This window comes from Lepus europaeus, chromosome 5 (assembly GCF_033115175.1).
Source record: "Lepus europaeus isolate LE1 chromosome 5, mLepTim1.pri, whole genome shotgun sequence".
NCBI classification, from domain to species: Eukaryota; Metazoa; Chordata; class Mammalia; order Lagomorpha; family Leporidae; genus Lepus; species Lepus europaeus.
Genome location: NC_084831.1, coordinates 104,330,329 through 104,354,597, shown reverse-complemented (window position 1 = coordinate 104,354,597; position 24,269 = coordinate 104,330,329). Strand labels below are relative to the sequence as shown.

Genomic DNA, 24,269 nt, shown 5'->3' with positions numbered 1-24,269 from the left:
CAAACTAGTAACCTGAAGGCTGGGGTCAATACACAAAGGCCACCCACAGAGGTCTCTTATGGAGTGGTGGACTGGCTGGAGTGGCGCAGGGAAGTACTTCCCACTGTCTGGACAGCTGCATACTTCTTCCGTAGGAAAAGCAAGCCTTCAGGATCTCCCATGGGAACTTCTGGGACACTGGTATTTGAGTCCTGGAGCCCCGCCCCTGCCTTGGGCAGTTACGGAAAGGATTTTCCTCTTGGTTTACTCAATGACTGTTTTTGAGCCCCGGGTAAAAAAAACTCTACCTCACTAAGGGTGCCTGGAGGGCGGGCCTGGAGGGAATCACATTACAGCCTGTCCTCCTCCACTCAGGAAGTGCAGTCCACCTAAACTGGCCTGCTCTCCTCAGCTCTTACAGTGCTCACTTGTTTTCACGGAGCAGTGGGGTAAAATGCCTTAGGAGAGAAACGTTCTAGAAGACAGTGTATTCCTTCTGAAACTGCCTGGTCTGTGGAAGATTCCTTCGCTGAGCACACCCAGGGTAAGATGGAGGAGCGACCGTGGGTTGGGTTGGGTTGGTTGCTGACCCCGTCTTGCACAACTGGTATCTCCCTGTCCCCATCCAGCCTGCTCACCACACAGCCCATTCCCCTTCCCAGTAAGGAGACTGTCTTCAACCTCACAGTGGGAAATGAGTGCTCAATCTCTTCTGCACATTTTCTTTTTCCACCTCTCTTCACATATTTTACTGAACCATTCCTAAAAACGCAGCAGTCCTAAACACGTTAGCATGTGTCTCCCTAGAACAAGAACATTCTCCTGCACAGCCACAAGACATCCTACCCAAGAGCCCTCACCCTGATACAGTATTCTCTATTACGCAGTCCAGACTCAAATTCCCCCCACTGCCTCCTAATTGTCCTCTACAACTTTTCTTTTCCTAATCCAATATGCACTCAAGAAACAGGCATTGCATTTTGTTGTCGCATCTACTTAGTTCTTTAGAATACTTGGTTTCGCAAGTGCTTTGTAAAGGGAATGCGTAAACCCAGTGCTCCCCTCCTCCCTTATTAAGTCTCTAAAAGCAGGGGTGGGGAACGGAACACCTAAGGCCCATGAAATAATTTGGTCTAGCCCTGACAAGGTGGGACACACAGATGAGACACTAAATTAAATAAATCTACAGCCAGCTACTTTTCAAGTTGATAATTTTGTATGGCTTATGGATTATGTTATAAATATCCACATGGCCCTTGGCAGAAACAAAGATTCCCCAGCCTCCTGAAGTCAAGAGCTCACCCAGAGGACCAGAAGGGTGATGTGTGTCCCCAGGAACTGACCCGCAGAGCTAGGGGAAGGATAAGGACCATAATTCTAGGCCTGGCTATTCCACAACCAGAGGGCAGGATTTGTAATGCTTAGTAACATGAGGCAGACATCACATGTAACTGAGGTTAAAATACAGTGCAAGCGGTTTTATATTGGAAGAGAGGTGGAAGTTAGATACGTTCCTCGTCAAGTGAACTGTGTCTTGCACTCATCATAGGACTGCTGCACTTCAGAGAAGCACCATGCTGAAGAGGGAGGGGAAGGCTCCACCTTACACTGAGGCCCTGGATGGAGGATGGGGATGGATGATTGTGCTTCATTTTTTCCTGGTAAGAACCTGTTCTCCCCTTTCCTACTACCTAGGCTCTCTGGAGAGGGGATCAGAGCAGCTTAATAAGACCACTTAGCAATTTCTTGACGTATGCATGAAAATGGAATACCAAAAGAGACCAGAACTACCAATAACTGCTGAAGTCAGAGGTCAGAGGCCCACGCTGAGCTCATCTTCCTTGAGTGACAGCAGCAACATCCAGTCCTCTACTCTTCCTCCCTACCATCCCTTAAGCCAGAGAACGCTCCAGTCATCATCAGCCACTCTGTACCTTCCTTGAAGCCCCACTGCGAGTCCTGAAATGTGCTTTTGGGGGCAAGCTCCCCAGCTCAGCCCAGCATATATGAAACCCTGGCAGCAGTGGCTCCCTTCCCTGACAAAGGCTGGGCTTGTCCTCTGTTCCGCTTGGTGCTCACTTCCCACCCCAAAGTGTATCCCTGACACATCTGGAAAAGGATGTGGATTCTGAAGCAGGAGACTGACTTTTCTCCTTTATCCCTAAGTAACTGCATTAGGCATTGTTTTTAAATTAACTCCCCTCAGCTTCCCAGGAGCTCCAGGGCATGCTATGAGACAGCAGTGACCCCTGCACCAGCCTGCCGTTCTGATACTGGTCAGTCTCCTCAGCTGGGTCCCAAACTGCCCCGCTGAGTGGCCAGCTCCACGGTTGAAGGGCTCCCAGGTAAGTTGTTCACTGAGATGTACTCACAGAAACACCCTTTTCTCAGGTTGCTCCTCTCCTGGTCCGCCTTCAGCAAGCAGCTCACAGGGCTAGAAACATGGGTCCAGGTGACTGGTAATATAGCATACAGCGTGAATTCTTCCAAGATAGAAAAGGGGAAAGCAGGGCTCCCCCTGGCAGCACACGTACTACAGCTGGAACAAGAAGGGGAAGCAGGGGCAGATTTCTAGCCAGGACTTATTTAATGTCAAACTCCTAATAGAACACTATTTGTTAAACATTAGCTTCACTACTGAAAGATATGTCAACTTTTTTCCCCAGATGTGTTACTAAAGGAAGACTGCAGATGCCCTGAGAGCTCTTCCTGTGGCTGGGCCACCTCCCAAGTCAGGCTTTGCAGAACTGTCATTGTGGTGAGAATCTCGCATTCTCCCGTTCTCCTGCCAAGAAACCACTCTTACTGTTATCCTCTGTGGATGGGAAGTTATTCGACCAATCTAGTTGTTGCTACTAAGAAAAAAAAGGGAACTGATTAATTAGCCCATTTGGGGAGTGTGAAGCCACTTCTTAAAGCACACAAAAATTACTGAATCCTTACAGGCTCATCACCCACAGTGGTGATATGGATGCTTGTGTTTCTGTGTGAGTTACTTTTTTTCAGGGCTGACACTGTGGCATAGCAGGTAAAGCTGCTGCCTGCAATACTCACACTCTATATGGGTACTGGTTTCTGTCCTGACTGTCCCACTTCTGATCCAGCTCCCTGTTAATGGCCTGGGAAAAGCAGCAGAAGATGGCCCAAGTGCTTGGATCTCTGCCACCCATGTGGGAGACCCAGAAGAGTTTTTTGCTCCTGGTTTTGGCCTGGCCTAGCCCCGGCTATTGCAGCCATCTGGGAAGTGAACCAGTTTGGAAGATATTCTGTATGTCTCCCTCTCTGTAACTCATGCAAATAAATTAATATTTTTTTAAATGTACTTTTCTACAGTAGATGAGCTCCTGAAAAGATGAGTGCGAAATAACAGAGTGTTCTTCCAGAGCTCCCTTCTCCCCACACTTTGTATCTCTGTGTAACAGTTTTCTGTATTCAGTCAGTCTCACCAGTGTCCCATGGGGTCAGGGACCACGTCTGCAGGCTCCTCAGTGTCCACTGACTGTATACCAAGCCAATGGAGCAAAGCAGACACAGGAAGGATGGATGAAATGAGCTGAGACACATTTGTGAGTAAGACAGGGGACAGGTGAGGAAATTTGAGAGATGGGCAGGAGCGCTGAAAGATAGGCTAAGAACAGTGTCTCCTGAGGCTATGAGGAGCTAATAAGGAAAACTGAGCAGGAGAGTGATGGGATCAGATTTACCTCACAAAAACAGCTCTGCCTACAGTGTGCATAATGGATGTGAAGTCTGGGGACAGGAGGGAAACCCACCAAGCTTGGTGCAAGGCATTCAATTAAACAAGATAATAAACTCCAGGAGTCTACTTAGTTAACTAAAGGAAAACCTAGACCTCAGGAGAGATTTCCATTATTATTATTATCATCATCATCATTTTAGATTTATTTACTTGAAAGGCAGAGTGATAAAAGAGTAAGAGATCTTCCAAACACTGGCTTACTCACTAAATGGCCACAATGGTTAGGGTGGGCCAGGCTCTAGCCAGGAGCCTGGAACTCCATCCAAGTCTCCCATGTGGATGGCAGGGCACCAAGTACTTGGACCAACTTCAGCTGCCTTCCCAGGAACACTAGCAGGGAACTGGATGGAAAGTGGAGCAGCTGGGACTCGAACTGGCTCTCAAACATATATGCTAGTGTTACAGGTGGCAACTTAACCTGCTATGCCACAATACTGGCTCCAGCAGGAGAGATTCTCATTCATCTGAGTCAAAACAGAAACAAAGCTAGAACACTTCAAATTAAGGGAGGGGAGCAAAGCAAATGCAAAGGCATTGACCTTGGCCTTCACACACAGCAGAAGCCACAGACCAAGTTATCAAAGCAAGTTCTATCCACTCTGCTGCTATGCCTAGACACAAAGACAGATCAAAGAAGAAAACTGACCAAATTCAGGTGGCTAAGAACTCAAGGGGCGAGCAGCCTGTAGACACCAGCACAGAAACCATGTCCACAGAATAAGGACACCTGTTTCACAGAATGACACACCTCATCTTAGGGTTCTTGCTCATGAGAGGACACAACTGCCATCCTTTATTCTGAAATAAGAGAAACAAGTCTGGGTCATCTGAGGTTTGTGTATGTTTTCTAGTTTGATTTCCTGATGTAACTGCCCTGAAAAAAAAAAAAAAAAAAAAAAAAAACATGGTTCTAAATAACCTGAACTGGGGCCTGATAAAATCTCTTTCAGTTCTGAATATACTGCCCTGTGGTCTATATCACTGCTCATTCTAAGTTTTATACTTTTCTATCAAACCAGAAAGAGAAGTAAATCTGCTATGAGACTTCCTCCTCACCAGCCCAACCCCTGAGCATAACCACTGACTCTTACTTCATTGCCCCCAGACAATACTAGGCTGACAAGAACTCAGTGATGGGGATGAAAGGAGAGCAAGGTCTTGAAGATTATTTAGAAAGTAGGGGAAGAGGGTAAAGGGTCTAAGAGGAAGCAGGACTCTGACTCAGGTGAGGAGGTGGATGGACTGAATCATAACTGAAAAGAAAAGGCATGGGCTAAGGGTAAGAGCCACCTGGGTTTGGCCAACTTGACCAAAGGTAGACAGATAAGGTGGACAGTTAGGGGAGGGAAGCTCTTGGGAAAACAGAGATGTAACACAGTAACAAAATCACCATTAACTGCTTAGGTGCCAAGAATTAAGTACACGTCCCCAGAATCTCATCAATCTTTATAGCCCTTTGAGCTAATTCATAATTCCATTCTGCTCACTTTACTGAAGAGGAAGCATAACCCCTGCTGAAGTTTACCCAAGATCACACCTCTAGTAGGAAGCTAAGCCGCAGTGCAAGCCAAAGATGACTGCAGAGCCATACTCATAAACTACCCCTCCATGAGTATGTGGGTGGTAATTAAAACCTTCAGAGTGGATGACTGATCAGGGAACAGATGTTAGGACAGAGCACAGAGGAACCAGTGAAAGGGAACCCATGGTTCTGTGGTTTCTTAAGCAGTACACAGCCATTGAAAGCAAACAAGATGGCCCTGAAAAGAGCCAACACAACAAAGAAAGGAAGAGGGGAAGCTAGGAAGCCACTGAAGACAGTGAGCATCCAATGGCTTCTGGGCTTGGACAGTGAACACAACCCCTGGTTAGGTTTCCCTTTGAGTCCCTGCTCCTGACCCTAGAAGGGATAAACTGGCTAGCAAGCCAAAGGGAGAGGAGGGATAACTCTTCATTGCCTGCAGGCTAAATTCCTACAAACAAGTTAGTACCCCACAGAAGGAATCAGCATTTAAAGGATTCTCCTACTGGAGGGATAGTTGTGCCCGCCAAGGATTAGGTGGGATAAAGGGCGGGCACATGACCCAACCATAGGGGATCCATACATTAACCTTGTTAACCATCGTTGTCCTGCCATCATTAAGCACTCCCTTTCACTCCAGAGTGTCCCGATTTGGACTGATAAATTACATAGTCTACCTACTGATGGATCAAGCGAGGGAAGGTTCTCAACTTAGGGGCAATTACAACAAAGCTAACCTAAGAACTGAGAGGACCAATTCTTCCTCTTGGACAATTGTGGGTTTGTTTTGTTTTGTTTTTTTTGACAGGCAGAGTGGACAGTGAGAGAGAGAGACAGAGAAAGGTCTTCCTTTGCCGTTGGTTCACCCTCCAATGGCCGCCGTGGCCGGCGCACCGCACTGATCTGAAGGCAGGAGCCAGGTGCTTCTCCTGGTCTCCCATGGGTGCAGGGCCCAAGCACTTGGGCCATCCTCCACTGCACTCCCGGGCCACAGCAGAGAGCTGGCCTGGAAGAGGGGCAACTGGGATAGAATCTGGCGCCCCGACCGGGACTAGAACCCAGGGTGCCAGCGCTGCTAGGCGAATGATTAGCCTGTTGAGCCATGGCACCGGCTGGACAATTGTTTTATCCCACAAAGGTAACTGGAATCCAGTTTATATCAGACGCCAAGGTAACAGCAGAGTAAAGCAGTGGTTGGTCTGGAGTCAGCTCCAACACCCCCATTGTAAGCAATTTTTTCCTTTCTGAACTTCAACTTGCAGATCTCTTTAATATTCATAAATCTGTTCTGTAGCCTGGAAATGAGAATTAAATGAGATGCTTTAACGCCAAGTGCTCAGCCACTCTAATCGAAGAACTCCCCTATAACATAAAAGATGTACAGATAACCACCAATAAAGCACACCAGTGAATACTGGCAGGACGGGAAATCCTAAGTCTAGCAGCTGTAACCTCCTCTGCAATTGCTTACATTCTGCCTGACCTGCACTCTGATCTGCTCTGATTTAGGTAAATGTGTTTGTGATGGCAATGACCAAGACTTTTGCAATTTTCTTTGTGGTCTTTAAAGAAGAGTTTGAAGGTACATCGGAGCAAATTGGCTGGATTGGATCCATCATGTCATCACTTCGTTTTTCTGCAGGTATAAAACTGGTAGTAAGCTTGCTGTCCATGAAGAAAGGCCACAAAGGGCAATTTCAAGGCGACTCCTGCATCAGTCATTCAAGACTAAGCACTGCTAACACTCACATTCATTTATCAACACGTTAGTGCTGAGAAGGTACAGAATGACAATGCTTAGCCTCTCCCTGACTGGATGACGAAGTTGAGAAAAATAGGGTTCAAACAAAGTTAACGCATCAACTACTTAATTCCATGATTCAATTTTTTATGGATTTTCTTTCTACACTCTAGTAAAGCCTTCATTTAAGTTCACTGAGGAGGCCCTTAACTGGAAACAAATTATGAAGTTCTAATCACTGAAGTACACTCAAAATATTGAACCAGTTTTTCCTCCTCTAGTTTTTTAAGTTATAATATAATAGATGATCAGATTAGCCTTATTCTAATCATAGACTGTCATATGCAATCTCATTTTGTAGATGTTTCATAATGCATTTTCAATAAGCCTTCCCTCCAAACCTGCTTTTTTTTTTTTTTTAACCCTCCTTCTAAAAGCGAAAGAGTGGTAGTATAAGAAACCCAACACAAGCACTTTTTTGGAAGGATGCACAGAGTGCAAAGTAGATTCCCCTTGTTTTCCTTCAATCACTCATTCTTCTCATGGATCAGAGGGGAAGAGATTCTGAGTATTTTTTTTTTTTTTTTTTTACAGGCAGAGTGGACAGTGAGAGAGAGAGACAGAGAGAAAGGTCTTCCTTTGCCGTTAGTTCACCCTCCAATGGCCGTGCGGCTGGCGCACCGCGATGATCCGAAGCCAGGAGCCAGGTGCTTCTCCTGGTCTCCCATGGGGTGCAGGGCCCAAGCACTTGGGCCATCCTCCACTGCACTCCCAGGCCATAGCAGAGAGCTGGCATGGAAGAGGGGCAACCAGGACAGAATCCGGCACCTCGACCGGGACTAGAACTTGGTGTGCCGGTGCCGCTAGGCGGAGGATTAGCATGTTGAGCCACGGCGCTGGCCAGAGATTCTGAGTATATTTACCTAGTACTTGCCTTTGCTTTTTCTCCTCAGGTCCCCTGGCTGCCATTATTTGTGACATACTTGGAGAGAAAACTACCTCCATTCTTGGGACTCTCCTTGTTTCTGGTGGATACCTGATCAGCAGCTGGGCTACAAGCATTCCCTTTCTTTGTGTGACCATGGGATTTTTACCTGGTGAGTCCACTGTAAATTTAAGACTAGAAAAGACAGCAAAGAAATCATTCCATCTACTGTCAATGGATCCAAAAGGCTTATTTATATTTTCTCAGATCCAGGAGACTATCTCCTCCGGTACCAAGCTGATTCCACTGATTCCAAACAATTATTTTTCTTTTAGGTTTAGGTTCTGCTTTCTTGTATCAAGTAGCTGCTGTGGTAATGACCAAATACTTCAAAAAACGACTGGCTCTTGCTACAGCTATTGCCCGTTCTGGGATGGGCCTGACATTTCTATTAGCGCCCTTTACAAAATTCCTGATAGATCTCTATGACTGGACAGGTGAGTCATTCTAAGTTTCTATAAAATGTTAACTCTGCAAGAGTTCATGATCAGTGCTCTCCCTTAGATATCTGAAAATGAAGACTTTTAGAGCAATCGATTTCACAACATATTACCCCAAAGGAAATGAGCATCATGGCTAAACATGCCCCTCTTCCTTAGCAAATATGACAATAGAGACTTTGAACACCTTGCAGGTTTGCCTGCTCACACTGGCAAGCCAGAATTCACCAGAATTCAGTGTCTGAGGAGATGGAGGGCACTATGGTGCAGCTGAAAACACCCTGCAGTTAAGAGCGACACTCATGGGCTAACAAGGCACCCTGCTTCCCTCACCAAAGTGCTCACTTTCACTTTTTTCCTTTAGAAAAAAACCTGCATTTAAAATAGCGTCCTTCATCAAAGAAATAGCTTAGTAAAGAGAATTATGTTCCTTAATAGCTAACCTTTTATATATTGTCCATTATAAATTTTCACAATACCATTCCATCACAATTTTTTTGTTCTTGAGAGTAAACATTTGCGTTAAAATAATCTGAAGGAGCTGGTGCTCTAGCACAGTAGGTTAAGCTGCCATTTGCAAATAAAACAAACAAAAAATGCTGTCACTTGCAGGGCCACATTGCATATTAGACCAGTTGAAGTCCTGGCTACTCCCCAACCAATCCAACTTCCTGCCAATAAGCCTGGGCCCCTGTCCACCCATGTGGGAGATGAGAATGGAGCTCCTGGCTTCTGACCATTGGCTTTACTTATGAGGCCACTTGGGGAGTAAACCAGTGGATGGAAGATCTCTCTCTGGTCTCTCCCTCTCTTTCAAACAAATAAATAGGGGCCAGCATTGTGGCGTAATGGCTGAAGCCGCTGCCTAAAAAGCCAGTATCCCCTGTGGGGTTTCAGTCTCAACTGCTGCACTTCCGATCCAGCTCCATTATGTGTCTGGGAAAGCAGCAGAGGATGGCCCAAGTATTTGAGCCTCTGCACCCATGTGGGAGACCCAGATGAAGCTCCTGGCTCCTGGCTTCTGCCTGGTCCTGACCCTGGCCTAGTCCTAACCACTGCAGCTGTATGGAGAATAAACCAGCAGATGGACGATCTCTCTCTCCCCCTCTAACTCTGCCTTGCAAATAAATTTTTAAATGTTTTCAAAAAATTAGTGGAAAATACGTGTATATGCAAGTACACCTACATCTATGTAGCAATTTTGTTGAACTTACTAAGTGAAAAACTACTGAGTAGTTTCTGGGTGAGCAGGAGCAGCTGACAAACTCCTATATGGCAAAGCAGAGTGTACTGTCAGTTCAGTCCTGTAACTAATTCTGCATTTTCTGTACCTAAATCTATTCTCTCAATTCAGGATATTTTAAATCCCCACTTAAAACACATTACTTTCTACCATTTAAAATACTCCCCCTTTCATCCTTCAAGGAAAAAACCACTCGATTTATTCTTTTCCTTCAGCACAACCACCTTTCCTCCCATTCCAACACTGGTAAAGCTTTCTGGTTTTTCTATCTCAAAAAGACTCCATTTTTAGAGGGTTACAACAGTGGAATTATTACTGGACTCTGTAGTAGGGTCTCTTCCAAGCCTATGAATACAGGTGTTGTCAAATGAGAGGTTTGGTTAACATCTCAATTTCTCTCTCCTATTTAGGGGCCCTGATATTATTTGGAGCTATTGCATTGAATTTGGTGCCTTCTAGTATGCTCTTAAGACCCATATATATCAAAAGTAAGAACAATTCTGATATTAAAGACAAAGACAGTAGTTTGCCCCAAAGCAGTCCAGTGGAACTATGTGAGACAGAAACATATGGCGATGAAATACAAGAATCTACCAACAAGGGCAGCCCCAAGCAGAAGGCTGGACAAGCTGGTAAAAGTTTAACAGTCTCACGAAATCAAAGGGAAGAGTTCAAGGAGCCTCAGAGGAACACAATGCTGCTACTAAGTAATGAAGAAACTTATGAGAAAAAGGCTATTTCATGGAGCTGCAAACAGAAACTCTTTGATACTTCTCTCCTTGGGAATCCTTTCTTCTACATATTTACCTGGTCTTTTCTTCTCAGTCAGTTAGCCTATTTCGTCCCTACCTTTCATCTGGTGGCCAGAGCCAAAACATTGGGGATTGACGTAATGGATGCCTCCTACCTCGTTTCTGTAGCTGGTAAGAAAGCCTACTTCAGCCTCCTACTCAAAAAGAAAAATGAACTGAATTTTACAAAGATTTACTATTAATATAAACTAAAGAAAAACAACAACAAAGAAGCCTGGTTTAAGTTCTTGCTTTGTATTTCTGAGATGTGTGACCTTGGGCCGTGTTTTGCTTTTTCTGTACCTTAATTTCCTCATCGGTAATATAGGGGTAATGGCATCTACCTTCATAAGGCTGTCTGGACTAAAAAGTAATGCAGGTGGAGTTTAATAAAGTGCCTGGCCCACAGCAAATATTGAATAATTTTCTACTGAAACTTGTAGCTAAGTATTGCTAGTCAATGGGTTGGCTGATATTTAAATAAATTAGAATGTAAACTAAAAATAAAAACCAGTTTTAGTTGAATATTCATAAAAATGGAAACAGGACTCTCTTAACTGACAAAACAGTGAAAAGGGATGACATGAAACTGATTTGCTCAAACTACTTGGAAATTCTCAGCAGCTTAACTTTCCTTGTACTAATTTCTTCAGGAAAAAAAAAACTGCATTTATCATATCCTTACAAAATTGAATATATACAGTTTCAAATATTCCAATTGCAAAGATCTTCTGCCTTAATTAAATAAAACTTATACACACAAGACAAATGACTACACATTTTCTCCCATTAAAATGTCTGCTAATATCAATTTAAATCAGATCAGGGCCATACAATGGGAATAAAAAGCATAACATAAAGCATCAAGATGTGTCCTAGGAAATAACGATCTCCACATGTTTACAAGGACACTTCAAAAAGTTAGGGAAAATGGAAGTGAAAGATCAAAATTCATTTTGGTGCAAAAAACATTTTTTAAATCCATTTAGGTTTTTCATGATATGCATTTTCTATGAACTTCTTGAAGATCCCTCACAGGAATGACAGTGTCCATTTTTAATTCCCCTTTTTAATGGAGGAATTGATGTTTGAACCACAGGAAGAATATGAAGGCCAACACAACTGGAGTTCATGCTACTCTTGGTGAAGATCTCTATTTCAGTATTTAATTGCTACATTATCTGTATTAGAATAAAGGGTAAGAATACTCTATTATGAAACCGAGTAGGGGAAAAACGTGATTCTTAACTTTTTCAAGTTATACCGTAGCTCCAATATTCAAAATAGGATCTCCCATTTCCAGACTTCCTACATATTTTTAAATTAAGCTTAATGACCTTTGAAGGTCTTAATCCCCCAAACTTCATATGCAATTATAAAAATAAAAGCACCAACATCTTTGTATTTTTTTTAAAAACTAAGACTTTTGTACTCCAACCTTTCACCACATGACTTCCCCAGAACACTAACCTGAGGGTCTCCTAGCTACTCAGCAATCTCATTTCCTCACTTGTAGGACCAAAGGGACTGCAAGGCCTCTTGAGTTTAGGGTCCACTGTAACTAGGGATTCTTAGTTCAGCAGTATGAGATTTCCAAACACAATCAGAAAACACTTGTGGCAACATGATGGTCTTCCACCAAATCCTGGAGCAGTCTTCTTGGTATTTTATGAAATGTTGTTTGAAACAGGTAAGAAATGGTAGATCCTATCAGCACACAAATTAAACCAGTTTTTTTTTTTTTTTTCCCCACACATTTTGACCTTGGGATGGGGTCACATTGAGAAAAGATATCTGCATTCATTTTGCAAAGGGACCTGGAAAATGGAATTTGGATTTTCTAAGACGACTTCTATATTGTTGCAGGTATCACTGAAACAGTTAGTCAGATAATTTCTGGATGGGTTGCTGATCAAAACTGGATCAAGAAGTATCACTACCACAAGTCTTACCTCATCCTCTGCGGCATCATTAACCTGCTTGCTCCTCTAGCCACAACATTTCCACTACTTATGACCTATACCATCTTCTTTGCCATTTTCACTGGTGGTTACCTGGCATTGATACTTCCTGTACTGGTGAGTAGAAACACTGATTAACACTGGTAAACCATTCAGTAAAAATACCAGTGACAATCTCTCCAGAAGAATCTGTATTCTTCTTCACACCAAAAGCCTCAGAAACCCTGTAGCCACCTCCTGTCCAGTTATCCATTTTACCTTGGGGGAAGGGATGACGAGAGGACTCTCTCCATGGGACAGGGCAGAGGTGAAAGCAGAAGGCTCAGCAGGATTCCATTTTGCTTATCATCCTCCTCCATTAGGCTTGTGTTCACGTCTCTCCTTCAGCGCCAGGAATTCTTCTGGTTCTTAGACACAATCTTGAAGAGTTCCCTGAGAACTTCAAAGGGGTTTCCTGACCAGTGTGGCTTCTCTCTTCCTCAGATTGTTGCCTGGACCCTATGGACCTTAATAGGGACAGGGGGTTTCACATCCTCTCCGGTCTTACCCCAAACTGAATCCCATGGGTTCTTAGAACCAGGTCCTTCGTGTCCTGGAACAGAATCCTAAACATTTCTGGTCTCATGTCAACACTAGCTTAAGTACTGGACACCTGTGGGCACAGGCAAAAATCAAGCTTCCTAAAACTGAAATCAACTCCTTGTGATGTCGGACTCCCAAACTACCTAAGAGATTTAAAAAGTGCTTTACTAATAAACTGAATATACTGTCTACATAGCAAAGTTACCGTTCCCTATTCGACCTCCATTCTCTTTCATATTACTGGGGCAAAGGTGATCCAAATCACCTCAGAAGTCCAAGCGAGATGACATAAACAGAATTTGTCCTTTTGTAGGCAAAGATCTCTACAAAATTTCTTCCTTAACATGGCTAACACTGAGTTCTAATCCCTACAGGTTGATCTGTCTAAGAATTCTACGGTGCACAGTTTTTTGGGACTTGCCAGTTTCTTTGCTGGGATGGCTGTTCTTTCTGGACCACCTATAGCAGGTAACAACTTAAAGTGCAAAAGCAATGAGAGAAAACACTGATGAGGATTAATGGTAACATGTAATGACAATATCAAGGTAAAGAAACTGATATCCCTGCCCTTCCAGTACTTACTCTCAATAGGACAACACAAAATCCGAGGAGTCATCCAAAAAATGCATCCCAGGCAGATGCTTATATTTTCTTAGGGGCCCTGTTGCAGAAATTGGATGTACGTCTACTTGTCTGGGGGAGACAATCCAGAGTTGTCTCAAAGACACAAATGCTTAAAACAAAAACAAAAACAAAAACACCCCAGAACCATTGGCATCTTTATATCTAAACAGGGGTCACAATTTGAAGGCTGCTGGCCTGGCAGCTTTGCTCTCTGAGGTGCCAAAACTGCTATCTAGGGCTGCCTGGGATCTGTTCTTTCCAAAGAACAGATGGAGGCAGGTGCTTTGTATGCTATCTGGGCTGGTGTGGGAGGATATTTGGGGTCAGAATCTCTCTATGCAGGGCATATCTGAAGCCACTGGTAAACATATGCAAGTATATTGGAGGAGTTCTGATTATTTAAGTTAACTTTAAGGCAAAGTACAGTCTTACATTCACATTTTCCCTGAATGGATATTTTGTGCTTGGACATTTAATCCAATCCTATTAAAATCTTGACTAATCACATAAGAATATTTCTAGGGAACAGAATTAAACCTTAGTTTCATATACACAATAAGTTCTAAACATACATGAATATACAGATTGCTACAGCATTTCTAATCATCCACAAAAAGGAACTTAGCTTACACTCACTTTCTTCAGCCCTGAAGAAAACATAGAAGGGATCTGATTTTACGCCACTATTCATTTTTTTTAAATAACTAAGTTTTATAATGATGTTAAGTCTGTAATTTTTAAGATTTGTAAAATGTTAAACATAAAAGAAAAAGAATATAAACTTAAGATACAAAAGTTACTTCAAAGGACCGGAACAGTGGTGTGGTAGGTAAAGCCGCAGCCTGCAATGCCAGTTTCCCATATGGGTGCCAGTTTGTGTCCTGGTTGCTCCATTTCCAATCTAGCTTCCTGCTGATGGCCTGGGAAAGGCAGTGGAAGATGGCTCAAGTGCTTGAACCCCTGCCACCCATGTACAAGACCGGGATGAAGCTCCTGGCTCCTGGCTTTGGCTTATCCTGGCCTGACCTGGCCATTGTGGTCATCTGGGGAGTCAACCAGGGGATGGAAGATATCTGTATCTCTCTGTAACTGACTTTCAATCAAATAAGTAAATAAGTCTTTGTTATTTCTAGGAGAAGAAAAACAGCACTCTCTGAAATTCACTTTTGACATATTTATTCTAAAGGAAAAAATTATACAAATATTCAACAAACTCCCTTATGAACATTTATGAAGATACCACCTCCCATACTGTTTGTCTCTGAGACTACACTTCATACCTGGAAAGAGGCTAAAATTTTCAAGTCAAGTCCACAATTGTGATGTACTGACTGGTAGAAAGAAATCAATTATCAGAGTTACCTAGCAGAGTGACTCCATTATTAATACTCAGGATAGGGAACATACAAATACAGTTCACTGATGCATTTTTTTTTTGTCTTGATCCTTCCTCACTGGCTGTCCCAAAGGTGCCCTGGAGTTTTTCAAGTCTATTAGGCCAAAAGTACCAGGTATAAAATATCTTATTCAAATGATAAAGGAAAGTAACAAACCTACAGCAATGTTTAATGTTTTATATGTTGCTGTATACACTTTAAAATGTTTAGAGGGTTCAATACATGAGACGACAAAGCAAGTTTGGTAAGAACCATTTCCTAAAAAGAAAAAGCTAAAGTTGTTCATGTAAGTCTTCAAATCACTTTGTTGGGTAATGATCTTTTTTTACTTTGTTAATGAAAAACAGCAGACTACAACAGAGTACATTAGAAAACAAAATATATAACTTTATTGTGAAACTTTTATTTCATGCACACATGCATCTATATAGCGTAAAATATACAACATATAAATTATGTCTCATTGTCAATTAGTAAAAAAAAAAAAGTTTAGAAGTTTCTTATTACCCAAAGTCTAGACTATCGTATCATTATATGTGAGGATAAAGAGAGCTCATAATATTGTGTATCCACTAATTATTAGAATATTATTGCAGTTATCAAAAATTTTATAAGGGCCACAAAACAGTAAAAGTAAGCTACACAGATGTTACTGAAATCATATAGAAAGATTTTTAGCCCACAAGTTGCTTGTAGTTTCTTAAACAAGATCATATGGATATTTAATTCAGTTTAATCTCCTTTATATCATGATCTCTCACTGACCACAATGTTATACTGCTAAGCAGCTTGCTGAAGGGAGGGATTGCAGGAAAAGCTTCAGATTTGTCCCTAACTTATCACTCTGGCATCACTACTAAATCAACAACTGAAATGTTGACTTACAAATTAACATTGTTCTCAACAGATGTGGGCAGTCAGATTACTGTCCTTCAGTTTAACTAAATCAAAAGGCTTACTGATGATAAAACAAATATTAAATTCTCAAACTCAGATCTTCAGGACTGAATGAGATTCTCATTTTTACTTACCTACAGCTGCTATTAGTATCAAATTGTAAAAGCTGAAATTCCTATAAAAGATTACAGGCATTTTAAATTGGGAATATGGTAAACAGTAAAATTTTCACAACAATCCACAGTCAAAACTCTAGGAAAAAATGGTAACATTGATTACATGAGCAATATTTTTCTCCTTCCTGTATGAAAACGAGAAAAAAAAACAGTTAGTGCTATATAACATATTTTTAATTCAAGGAAAGAAAAAGCATAATAAATCCATAGGAATCATGTAAAGTACATTATATATTTTAAGAAATATACTTTTTAACTCTACCTCCTCCTTAGGTACAACCCTGCCCACTCCAACCCACTCCATCTCTAATACTCAGTAACAAATTAATTTTAGTTAACAACATGGCTTGCATTAGACTAGAGCAAATTTAGGGATGTTCTAGGTTCCCTAATGCTGGAAGTAAGCAGACTTAAGTCTTGGGCCAAATGTCATTGCTCTTCAAAACCTAGCTACAGTTTTATTAAACTTGCAAAAGCAATATAAATACAAAAACAGTACTCTGAGTAGAAAAGCAAGCATACAATCATATCCTCCAACATAAGAGAAATACAATATTTGTAAAACTCCTAATCTTGCAATCAAGGCATTTGACATGTGAGCTCAAATGCTAAAAGCTCAGTTTCATCAAGGGTCCATATTAGCTGCCTAAAAAAGTAAAACAATGCAATTCCCTTCTTCTCCATACAACCCCCATACCCAACCAACAAATGCATACATTATGCTAATATATACTTTCATACATATTTAATTAAACCACCAGAGGTAATTATCTGATTATAACTAAGTATCCACTCAATAATTATCAAGCAAGTTATTATCATAACACTCCGCTAGATGCTACATGGGACACAGAGAAGACAAAAGTTGCTCTCCTGAAATCCTCCCATATTTCACTGGGTCCTGGAGGGATTCTCCCTGCTACACTCTGCCAGAATTTGATAGTGACAAAACAAAAGAACTTCTAACACGGAGTACAATCTGCATTGTTCTACTTCATTAATTGAAAATTTGGTTAAGCTACTATAACCCATCTCTCCATTTTCTTACCTTTACTTGAAAACATTCTGAGCTATGCAATAAAAATGACCTTAAAATATGTTGATGTTTGGGATAGCCATCCGGCACATCAGTTAAGACACCACTTGGAACATTCTCACCCCATTTTGGAGTGCCCAGGTTCAAGTCCCAACCCCACTACCTATTCCAGCTTCCTGCCAATGCATACCATAGGAGGGAACAGGTGACAGCTGAGATATCTGAGCCCCTGTCACACACGTGTGAGACTTCTATTGGATTCTGGGCTCTTGCCTTTGACCTGGCCCAATCCCATCTGTGGTGGGCATTTGAGGAGTTAATCAATGGATGGGAGATCGATCTCTCTCCCTCTCTCTCTCTCTCTCCTTCTCTCTGCCTTTCAAACAAATAAAAAATAAAGAGAAATAACAAAAGAATGTACTTATTTTTAAAAAACTATGTTAACCTTGATCAAGCAGATATCCCATAAAAGTGATTTTTGTCCAACAAGCTTTAGGAAAACCACTTCTAATCCTGAATAGCTAACTATAAGCTGATTAGACTCTAGAATAAATTAAAGCCAATAAGTTAAGGCTAGCACCTAAAGAAGTATACCTCTCCCTCTTGTTATCATTTACCAACTTCACATTTCATCAGAAATACCATGGAGTGATATGGGTAATTTTGCATCAATTGTGTTTTATAGGAAAAGACAATGGCTCCAACAGAAAACAAAATAACTCAACCTTGTGGTCTGCTAAAAACCATGATGGAAGTTAGGGTGAGTGGAGGACAACTGAGAACTCTGCCAGAGCAAAGTTCTCTGTCCTCTGAAAATCCTGAGGAATATATCATACCCTGAAGAGGCAAAAGAAAAGGATGCAAATCAACTTCTTACCTAGGAATAATTTTCCCCACAAACAACAAAGCCACACAGAATTTCATTTGGAGTTGTATTCCTAAGACTGATGAATACCTATAAAAACTTTAAAAATAAATCTCAAATAACTCTACTGTGTTTTAAAAGTGAGAAGGAGCCCTTCCCTGGCAAATATAACACTATGCCAGGCCAAGAAATTGTATCCAAATCCTAATAGAAACCACAATCCTTTTAATAAAAAGAACAGTACAGAGTCAAGACTTAAAGTATTCCCAGTAAATCTTAATACAAATTTCTATCCCAGGACCTTTAGTGAGTTCCTATCTTAAAAAGGCCCAGAGGCTCAACATTCCAAAATCATGTTTCCTGAGGCTATTCCTACACAGAGAGAAAATATTTGCACATACACCACAGTAAAAGGACAAGACAGCTAATAACCAGCTAGTGGCCAGTGGCCGTAAAATGGGAGACATTTGCTGTTTCTGTAGAACCTGAAGTCCACCCCTATGCTCAAGCCCAACAGCAGGAAGTTCTGATTCATCACTGGCTAGTAACAGAATTCTCAACTACCTACCTGAACTAGCATCAAGGAACTTTGTTTTTAACAACCTTCTAGGAATATTTCACATCTAGCTAGATGACCAAGAGTAAACTTTGATGAAACATGAAAGATTATGTTTTTAATGATTATAAGAAAACTGGTTTGCAAACTATTCAAAGAAGCTCAGCCCAATCTTCTAAATGGTTTTAACTTATCACAGGAAACATTAGACAGTCCTACGCCAAACAAGGTTACAGCCACAGACAAAAGGAAATAATTTGCATTAATAATTTAAAATGAAATAATTTCAATTAAATAATTTTGTAGCATAGGAATTAGCTGGGTGCCACTCAGGATGAAGTATGCTGGAGAAAAGTCAGTGAGTGTGTGCATTAACAAGCACCTCAGGTGGACTTGTATCAGGTGGCCTGCAGACACTGAAAAACTAGAGGACTGCAAGCTTTAGTTAAGTCTGCATCAGTTCTAGTTTATTCCTGAGAGTGCTGGCTACATCCCGTCATACTGAGCAAGAAGTGAACACTCAGATGTATGCATGTTATCCTGCATTATGGCTGGCACAGTCTCATCTTTCCCTGTCATTCACAATGTTTGTGCTATGATGACAAAGGAATCCAGTCTTTTGAATAGCAACCTGTATGTGTGCTTTCATTTAAAATGTTTAGAAAACAACAGTTTCTGAATTATCAACAGTAATTTCTTTAAAAAAATTTTACTTAGAAGCAGTAAACTGCTTAGGGTTGGAAGTGCATTTGTATACAGCTTTTTCACGTTGTCACCCCCCAAAAAAATCTTATAAAATCAGATCAAATTATAATCTCCTTTTACTTTCAGTGGTAGAGAAAGGCTATTTATTTCAAGTAAGTGGCGATGTTTCAATACGAGTGAACTTTAATTTACATAGCAGTCTCTTAAATCTAAGTTTGATTATGACAGCTAATACAAGTTAAGTATCTCATCTAAAATGCTTCAACCATGAGGCTAAATTTTAGACTTTTTTGAATTTTGGAATATTGCAATTATGAATATATGAAGAGATAGCCTGGGAATGGGACCCAAGTCTAAATTAAATTATTGTTCAAATGCACCTTATATACTTTTGCTAAAGGTAATTTTACACAATATGTTTGATAATTTTGAATATAAAACAATTTAAAGTTAAAGAATTTTCTACTGCAGAGCCATGTCAACACTCAAAAAGTTTCAGGTTTCGGAACATTTGGATTTTAGATATTCTGTACTTTCCTAAGATAATAATATGACATAGGGCAGACATTGTGGCATGGTAGGTTAAGCTGTCATTTGGGACACCTATATTGGAGTGCTGGTTCAACTCCCAGCTACTCTGTTTCCGATGCAGTTCCCTGCTAATATACTTGGAAAGGCAGCAGACAATGGTTTAAGTACTTAGGTCCCTACCACCCATGCGGGAGATTCAGGTAGAGTTCCAAGCTCCTGCGTTCATCCTAGCCCAGATGTAGATATTATGGACAGTTCAGTAGTGAGCCAGTGGATAAAAGGATCTCTTTCTTTCTCTCTCTCCCCCGGGTCACTCTGTCTTTTAAATAACAAATCTTTAACTAAGTGCTTGAGGCCAGCACTGTAGCACAGCAGGGAAAGCTGCTGCCTGTAGCACCAGCGTCCCATACAGGCACAGTTCTAGTCCCTGCTGCTCCACTTCCGATCCTGCTCCATGCTAATGGCCTGAGAAAGCAGGGGAAGATGGTCCAAGTCCTTGGGATATCTGGATAAAGCTCCTGGCTTCGGATCCACCCAGCTCCAACCATTGCGGCCATTTGGGGAGTGAACAAATGAATGGAAGACCTCTCTGTCTCTAACTCTGCCTTTCAAATAAATAAATCTTTAAAAAAAAAAAAAAAAAAACTAAGAACTTACTTAACTGTACATTATTATCCTATTGAATAGTAATTGGGTCTTAATTAGTATTTTAAAAATTGTATCTCGATTATCAAGTATGAATGGGAGAAACAGATTTAAAAGTGACTCATCTAATTTTGTATAATACATGGAAATAGTTCTAAAATATGCTAAACGATTCCCTGCCCTGATTAAGTAGAGTAAATATATTTTATTTCATAAGCAGTTTTCCCCTCAATCCATTTTCACTGTTTTCAGCTGTATAGTCCTAACATTTTAGTTGCACTGTGACCTCTGACCAACAATCTAGTCTCTTCCTAGAGTGTTACCTCTGGCACCTCACCTTCTAAGTCAGTTAACATGTGAGTACTGGTAAATTTGCTATGCTGGTGCAATGACGACAAGAATGACAAAAATAGGAAGGGATGCTGCTGTCTCCAATGCTTCCTTTCTAGAAATTACTAGAAGAGTTCAGTGACTGCTCACCTATTTCTGAGATTATAAGCCAATCACAATCAATTTAATACAAAGATGTGTCCTAGTTCATTTCACTCCTCTCACTTATCTCTAATAAACACTTAATTGAGGTCCCTGGTTGAACAAGGAGTCAATAAGTAAAAAAAATCAATGTAGTTAGCTGAATTTAAAAGGCTGTAAGACATTCCATTCATTAATTTATTACATTAGAACAGGAAACACAAAACTAAGTCTTGGGGCCAGCACTATGGCCTACCAAGCTGCTGCCTGCAACGCCCAACATCCTATATGGGTGCCAGTATGAGTCCTGGCTGCTCTACTTCCAATCCAGTTTCCTACTAATGTGCCTGGGAAAGCAGTGGACTATAGCCCAAGTGCTTGAGGTCCTGCACCCACATGGGAGACCTGGATGAAGCTCCTGGCTCCTGACTTTGGCCTGGCCCAACCCCAGCCATCATGGCCATTAGGGGAGCAAACCAGCAGATGGAAGATCTCGCTGTCTCTCCCCCTCTAACTCTGCTTTCAAATAAGTAAAATAAATCTGTTCTTCAAAAATTAAGTCTTGGGGCCAGTGCTGTGGCGTAGCGGGTAAAGCCGCAGACTGCAAAGCTGTAGCCTGCAGCGCCAGCATCCCATATGGACGCCAGTTCAAGTCCCGGCTGCTCCACTTCCGCTCCAGCTCTCTGCCATGGCCTGGGAAAGCAGTAACAAGATGGCCCAAATCCTTGGGCCCCTGTACTCGCATGAAGGACCAGGAGGAAGCTCCTGGCTCCTGGCTTCCGACCGTTGCAGCCAGTTGGGGAGTGAACCATCTCTCTCTCTCTCTCTGCAGCCAGTTGGGGAGTGAACCATCTCTCTCTCTCTCTCGCTCTCGCTCTCTCTGCCTTTCCTTCTCTCTCTGTGTTAACTCTGCCTTTCAAACAAATAAACCTTAAAAAAAATTAAGTCTTAGAGCCATAAAAACAGAGGAAGATATTCATACACACACAAACACACTAAGTATACTATACATATCCCATGAAGCAGAATTATCTTAGAAGAGAAAATCAAGGGGCCGGCGCCATGGTGCAGTAGGTTAATCATCCGTATGCAGCGCCGGCATCTCATATGGTCGCCAGTTCTAGTCCTGGCTGTTCTTCTTCCAATCCAGCTCTCTGCTATGGCCTGGGAAAGCAGCAGAAAGATGGCCCAAGTCCTTGGGCCCCTGCACCCATGTGGGAGACCAGGAAGAAGCTCCTGGCTCCTGGCTTCGATTCAGCACAGCTCTAGCCATTGTGGCCAATTGGGAAGAATACCAACGGACAGAAGACCTTTCTGTCTGTAACTCTACCTCTCAAATAAATAAATAAAATCTTAAAAAAAAAAAGAGAGAGAGAGAGAGAGAGAGAAAATAAAGACAACACAAACTTCATGAGGGCATGTACTTTTTTCATCTATTTTGTTTACATGCATATCCCAAACTGTGAAAGATACAACACTAAAATTTTTTGAATAGGTTATCTGACATAACACAACTCGAGAAAAGTGAAGTCAGTGGGCCTTTTGAGGAAGTCCACAAGGCCAGACACAATTTCATAACAATACTAGGAAGTTATTTGCCTTTTTCAGTGTTTACTTTTTTAACAATGTGTGTGGTACCCTAACACAATTATCTTTTGCTACCCTATATTCAGTAAAAAACAAAAAAGTGTTTCAGTTACAAGTTCTAACGTGTGCCATTAGCCAAAAGATTAGAGACCCCTTCCACTCCTGCTTTTAAAAGTTGATTTCCAGGCCAGTGTTGTGGTTTACTGGGTAAAGCTAATGCCTGCCATGCTGGCATCCCATATGGGTGCAGGTTTGCATCCCTGGCCACTCCACATCTGATCCAGCTCCCCGCTAATGATCTGAGAAAACTAGCAGAAGACGGCTCACATTGTTTGGGTGCCTGCTACCCACATGGGAGACCTGGAAGAAGCTCCTGGCTCCTATTTTCTACCTAGCCCAGGGCTGGTAATTGCAGCCAACAGGGGATGGAAGACAACTCCCTCTCTCTGTTACTCTAATAAGTAAATAAATCTAAAAAAAAAAAAAAAAAAAGAAAAAAAAGAAAGCAAGGAAGCAAGCAAGCACTGCTATCATGAGGACTAGTCATAATTTGATCAAGAAATTACCAATGCTGTGGCATAGCAGATAAAGCTGCCACCTGGAGTGCCGGCATCCCATATGGGTACCAGTTCGAGTCCCAGCTGCTCCACTTCCCATCCAGCTCTCTTCTATGGCCTGGGAAGGCAGTGGAAGATGGCCCAAGTCTGTGGGCCCCTGCACCCGCGAGGGAGATGGGGAAAAAGCTCCTGGCTCCTGGCTTCAGATTGGCTCAGCTCCGGCTGCTGTGCCACTTGAGGAGTGAACCAGCGGATAGAAGACCTCTCTCTCTTTGCCTTTCTCTCTCTGTGTAACTATGACTTTCACATAAATAAATTTTAAAAAGAAAAAAATTATCTCACATTCTCTCAGCTCCTGTTACAGTACTTATCGTGTGTAATCTATATGGTTAATACCTACCTCTCCACTAAACTTTTTAAGCTCAGTGAAGGACCCTGTTTGGGCTCAGAATTGTATGAACACCAAGCATATATGGCAGGAACAGCCAGTACTCAAATGTTTGTTGGGCAAAGAAAAAAAAATAATACTGATTTCACTTCTCTCTTTGGAAAATATTTTTTCATGGTTATTTTCTTTTTAAGAATAGTGGTCTTCCAATGAGATTCATCACAAAGTGAAGTGCTATGTTACCCAAATTTTCCAACTTTCCTTATGAGATTGGAGATGAGTTCTAAGTCCACAGTGTCTTTTTCACAGGTTTAAGTCCCTAACTCAGTGGGCATTGATTTAATTTTACCAATGAAAAATAATACAGGTAAGAAGCTTAACCTATTGTCTAATGGGTCCCAATACAGATCAGTAAGCACAGCAGGCTCCTTCCCCCGCGTGCAGTTCATGGTTGAGAAGTGTTGTTGTGAAGATCTGCTTCACTAACAGAAATCCCTTCCTTCCTCCCAGGCTGGTTGTATGATCACACCCAGACGTATACTGGCTCTTTCTACTTCTCTGGCACGTGTTACCTCCTCTCTTCAGTGTCTTTTTTCTTTGTACCACTGGCTGAGAAATGGAAAAACAGTCTGACCAGAAAGAGAGAGGATGGCAATCAAGTAAGAGCTGAACACAAGAAAATCTAAACTAGTAAGTCACTGGAAACAAAAGCTTGAAAGAAAAGTTTCCTCAAAACTTTTTAAAATTTTAAAATGAGAAGGTAAACCAGTTTTTAAGGTTCTTGCTTTAGCATTCTGAGGAATGTCTAATTGGTAGTAAAAAAAAAAAAA

At 41.6% G+C, this 24,269-nt stretch overlaps 1 protein-coding gene across 1 annotated transcript; it reads left to right on the top strand.

Moving 5' to 3' along the window:
- The first annotated feature begins 373 nt into the window (after positions 1-373).
- Positions 374-24,269, top strand: SLC16A4 (solute carrier family 16 member 4). Its single transcript, XM_062191937.1, has 9 exons — positions 374-523; positions 1,529-1,640; positions 6,771-6,903; positions 7,956-8,099; positions 8,263-8,424; positions 10,081-10,593; positions 12,328-12,539; positions 13,379-13,472; positions 23,950-24,269. Exons 2-9 carry the CDS (start codon positions 1,554-1,556, stop codon positions 24,123-24,125), a joined length of 1,521 nt encoding a protein of 506 aa, XP_062047921.1. The 5' UTR covers positions 374-523; positions 1,529-1,553; the 3' UTR covers positions 24,126-24,269.

Coding starts and splice junctions, on each gene's coding strand:
- SLC16A4 (XM_062191937.1), top strand. CDS start 1,554: ATGCTGAAGAGGGAGGGGAAGGCTCCACCTTACACTGAGGCCCTGGAT. Junction 6,904..7,955: donor ATCACTTCGTTTTTCTGCAG/GTATAAAACTGG, acceptor TTTTCTCCTCAG/GTCCCCTGGCTGCCATTATT. Junction 8,425..10,080: donor AGATCTCTATGACTGGACAG/GTGAGTCATTCT, acceptor TCTCCTATTTAG/GGGCCCTGATATTATTTGGA.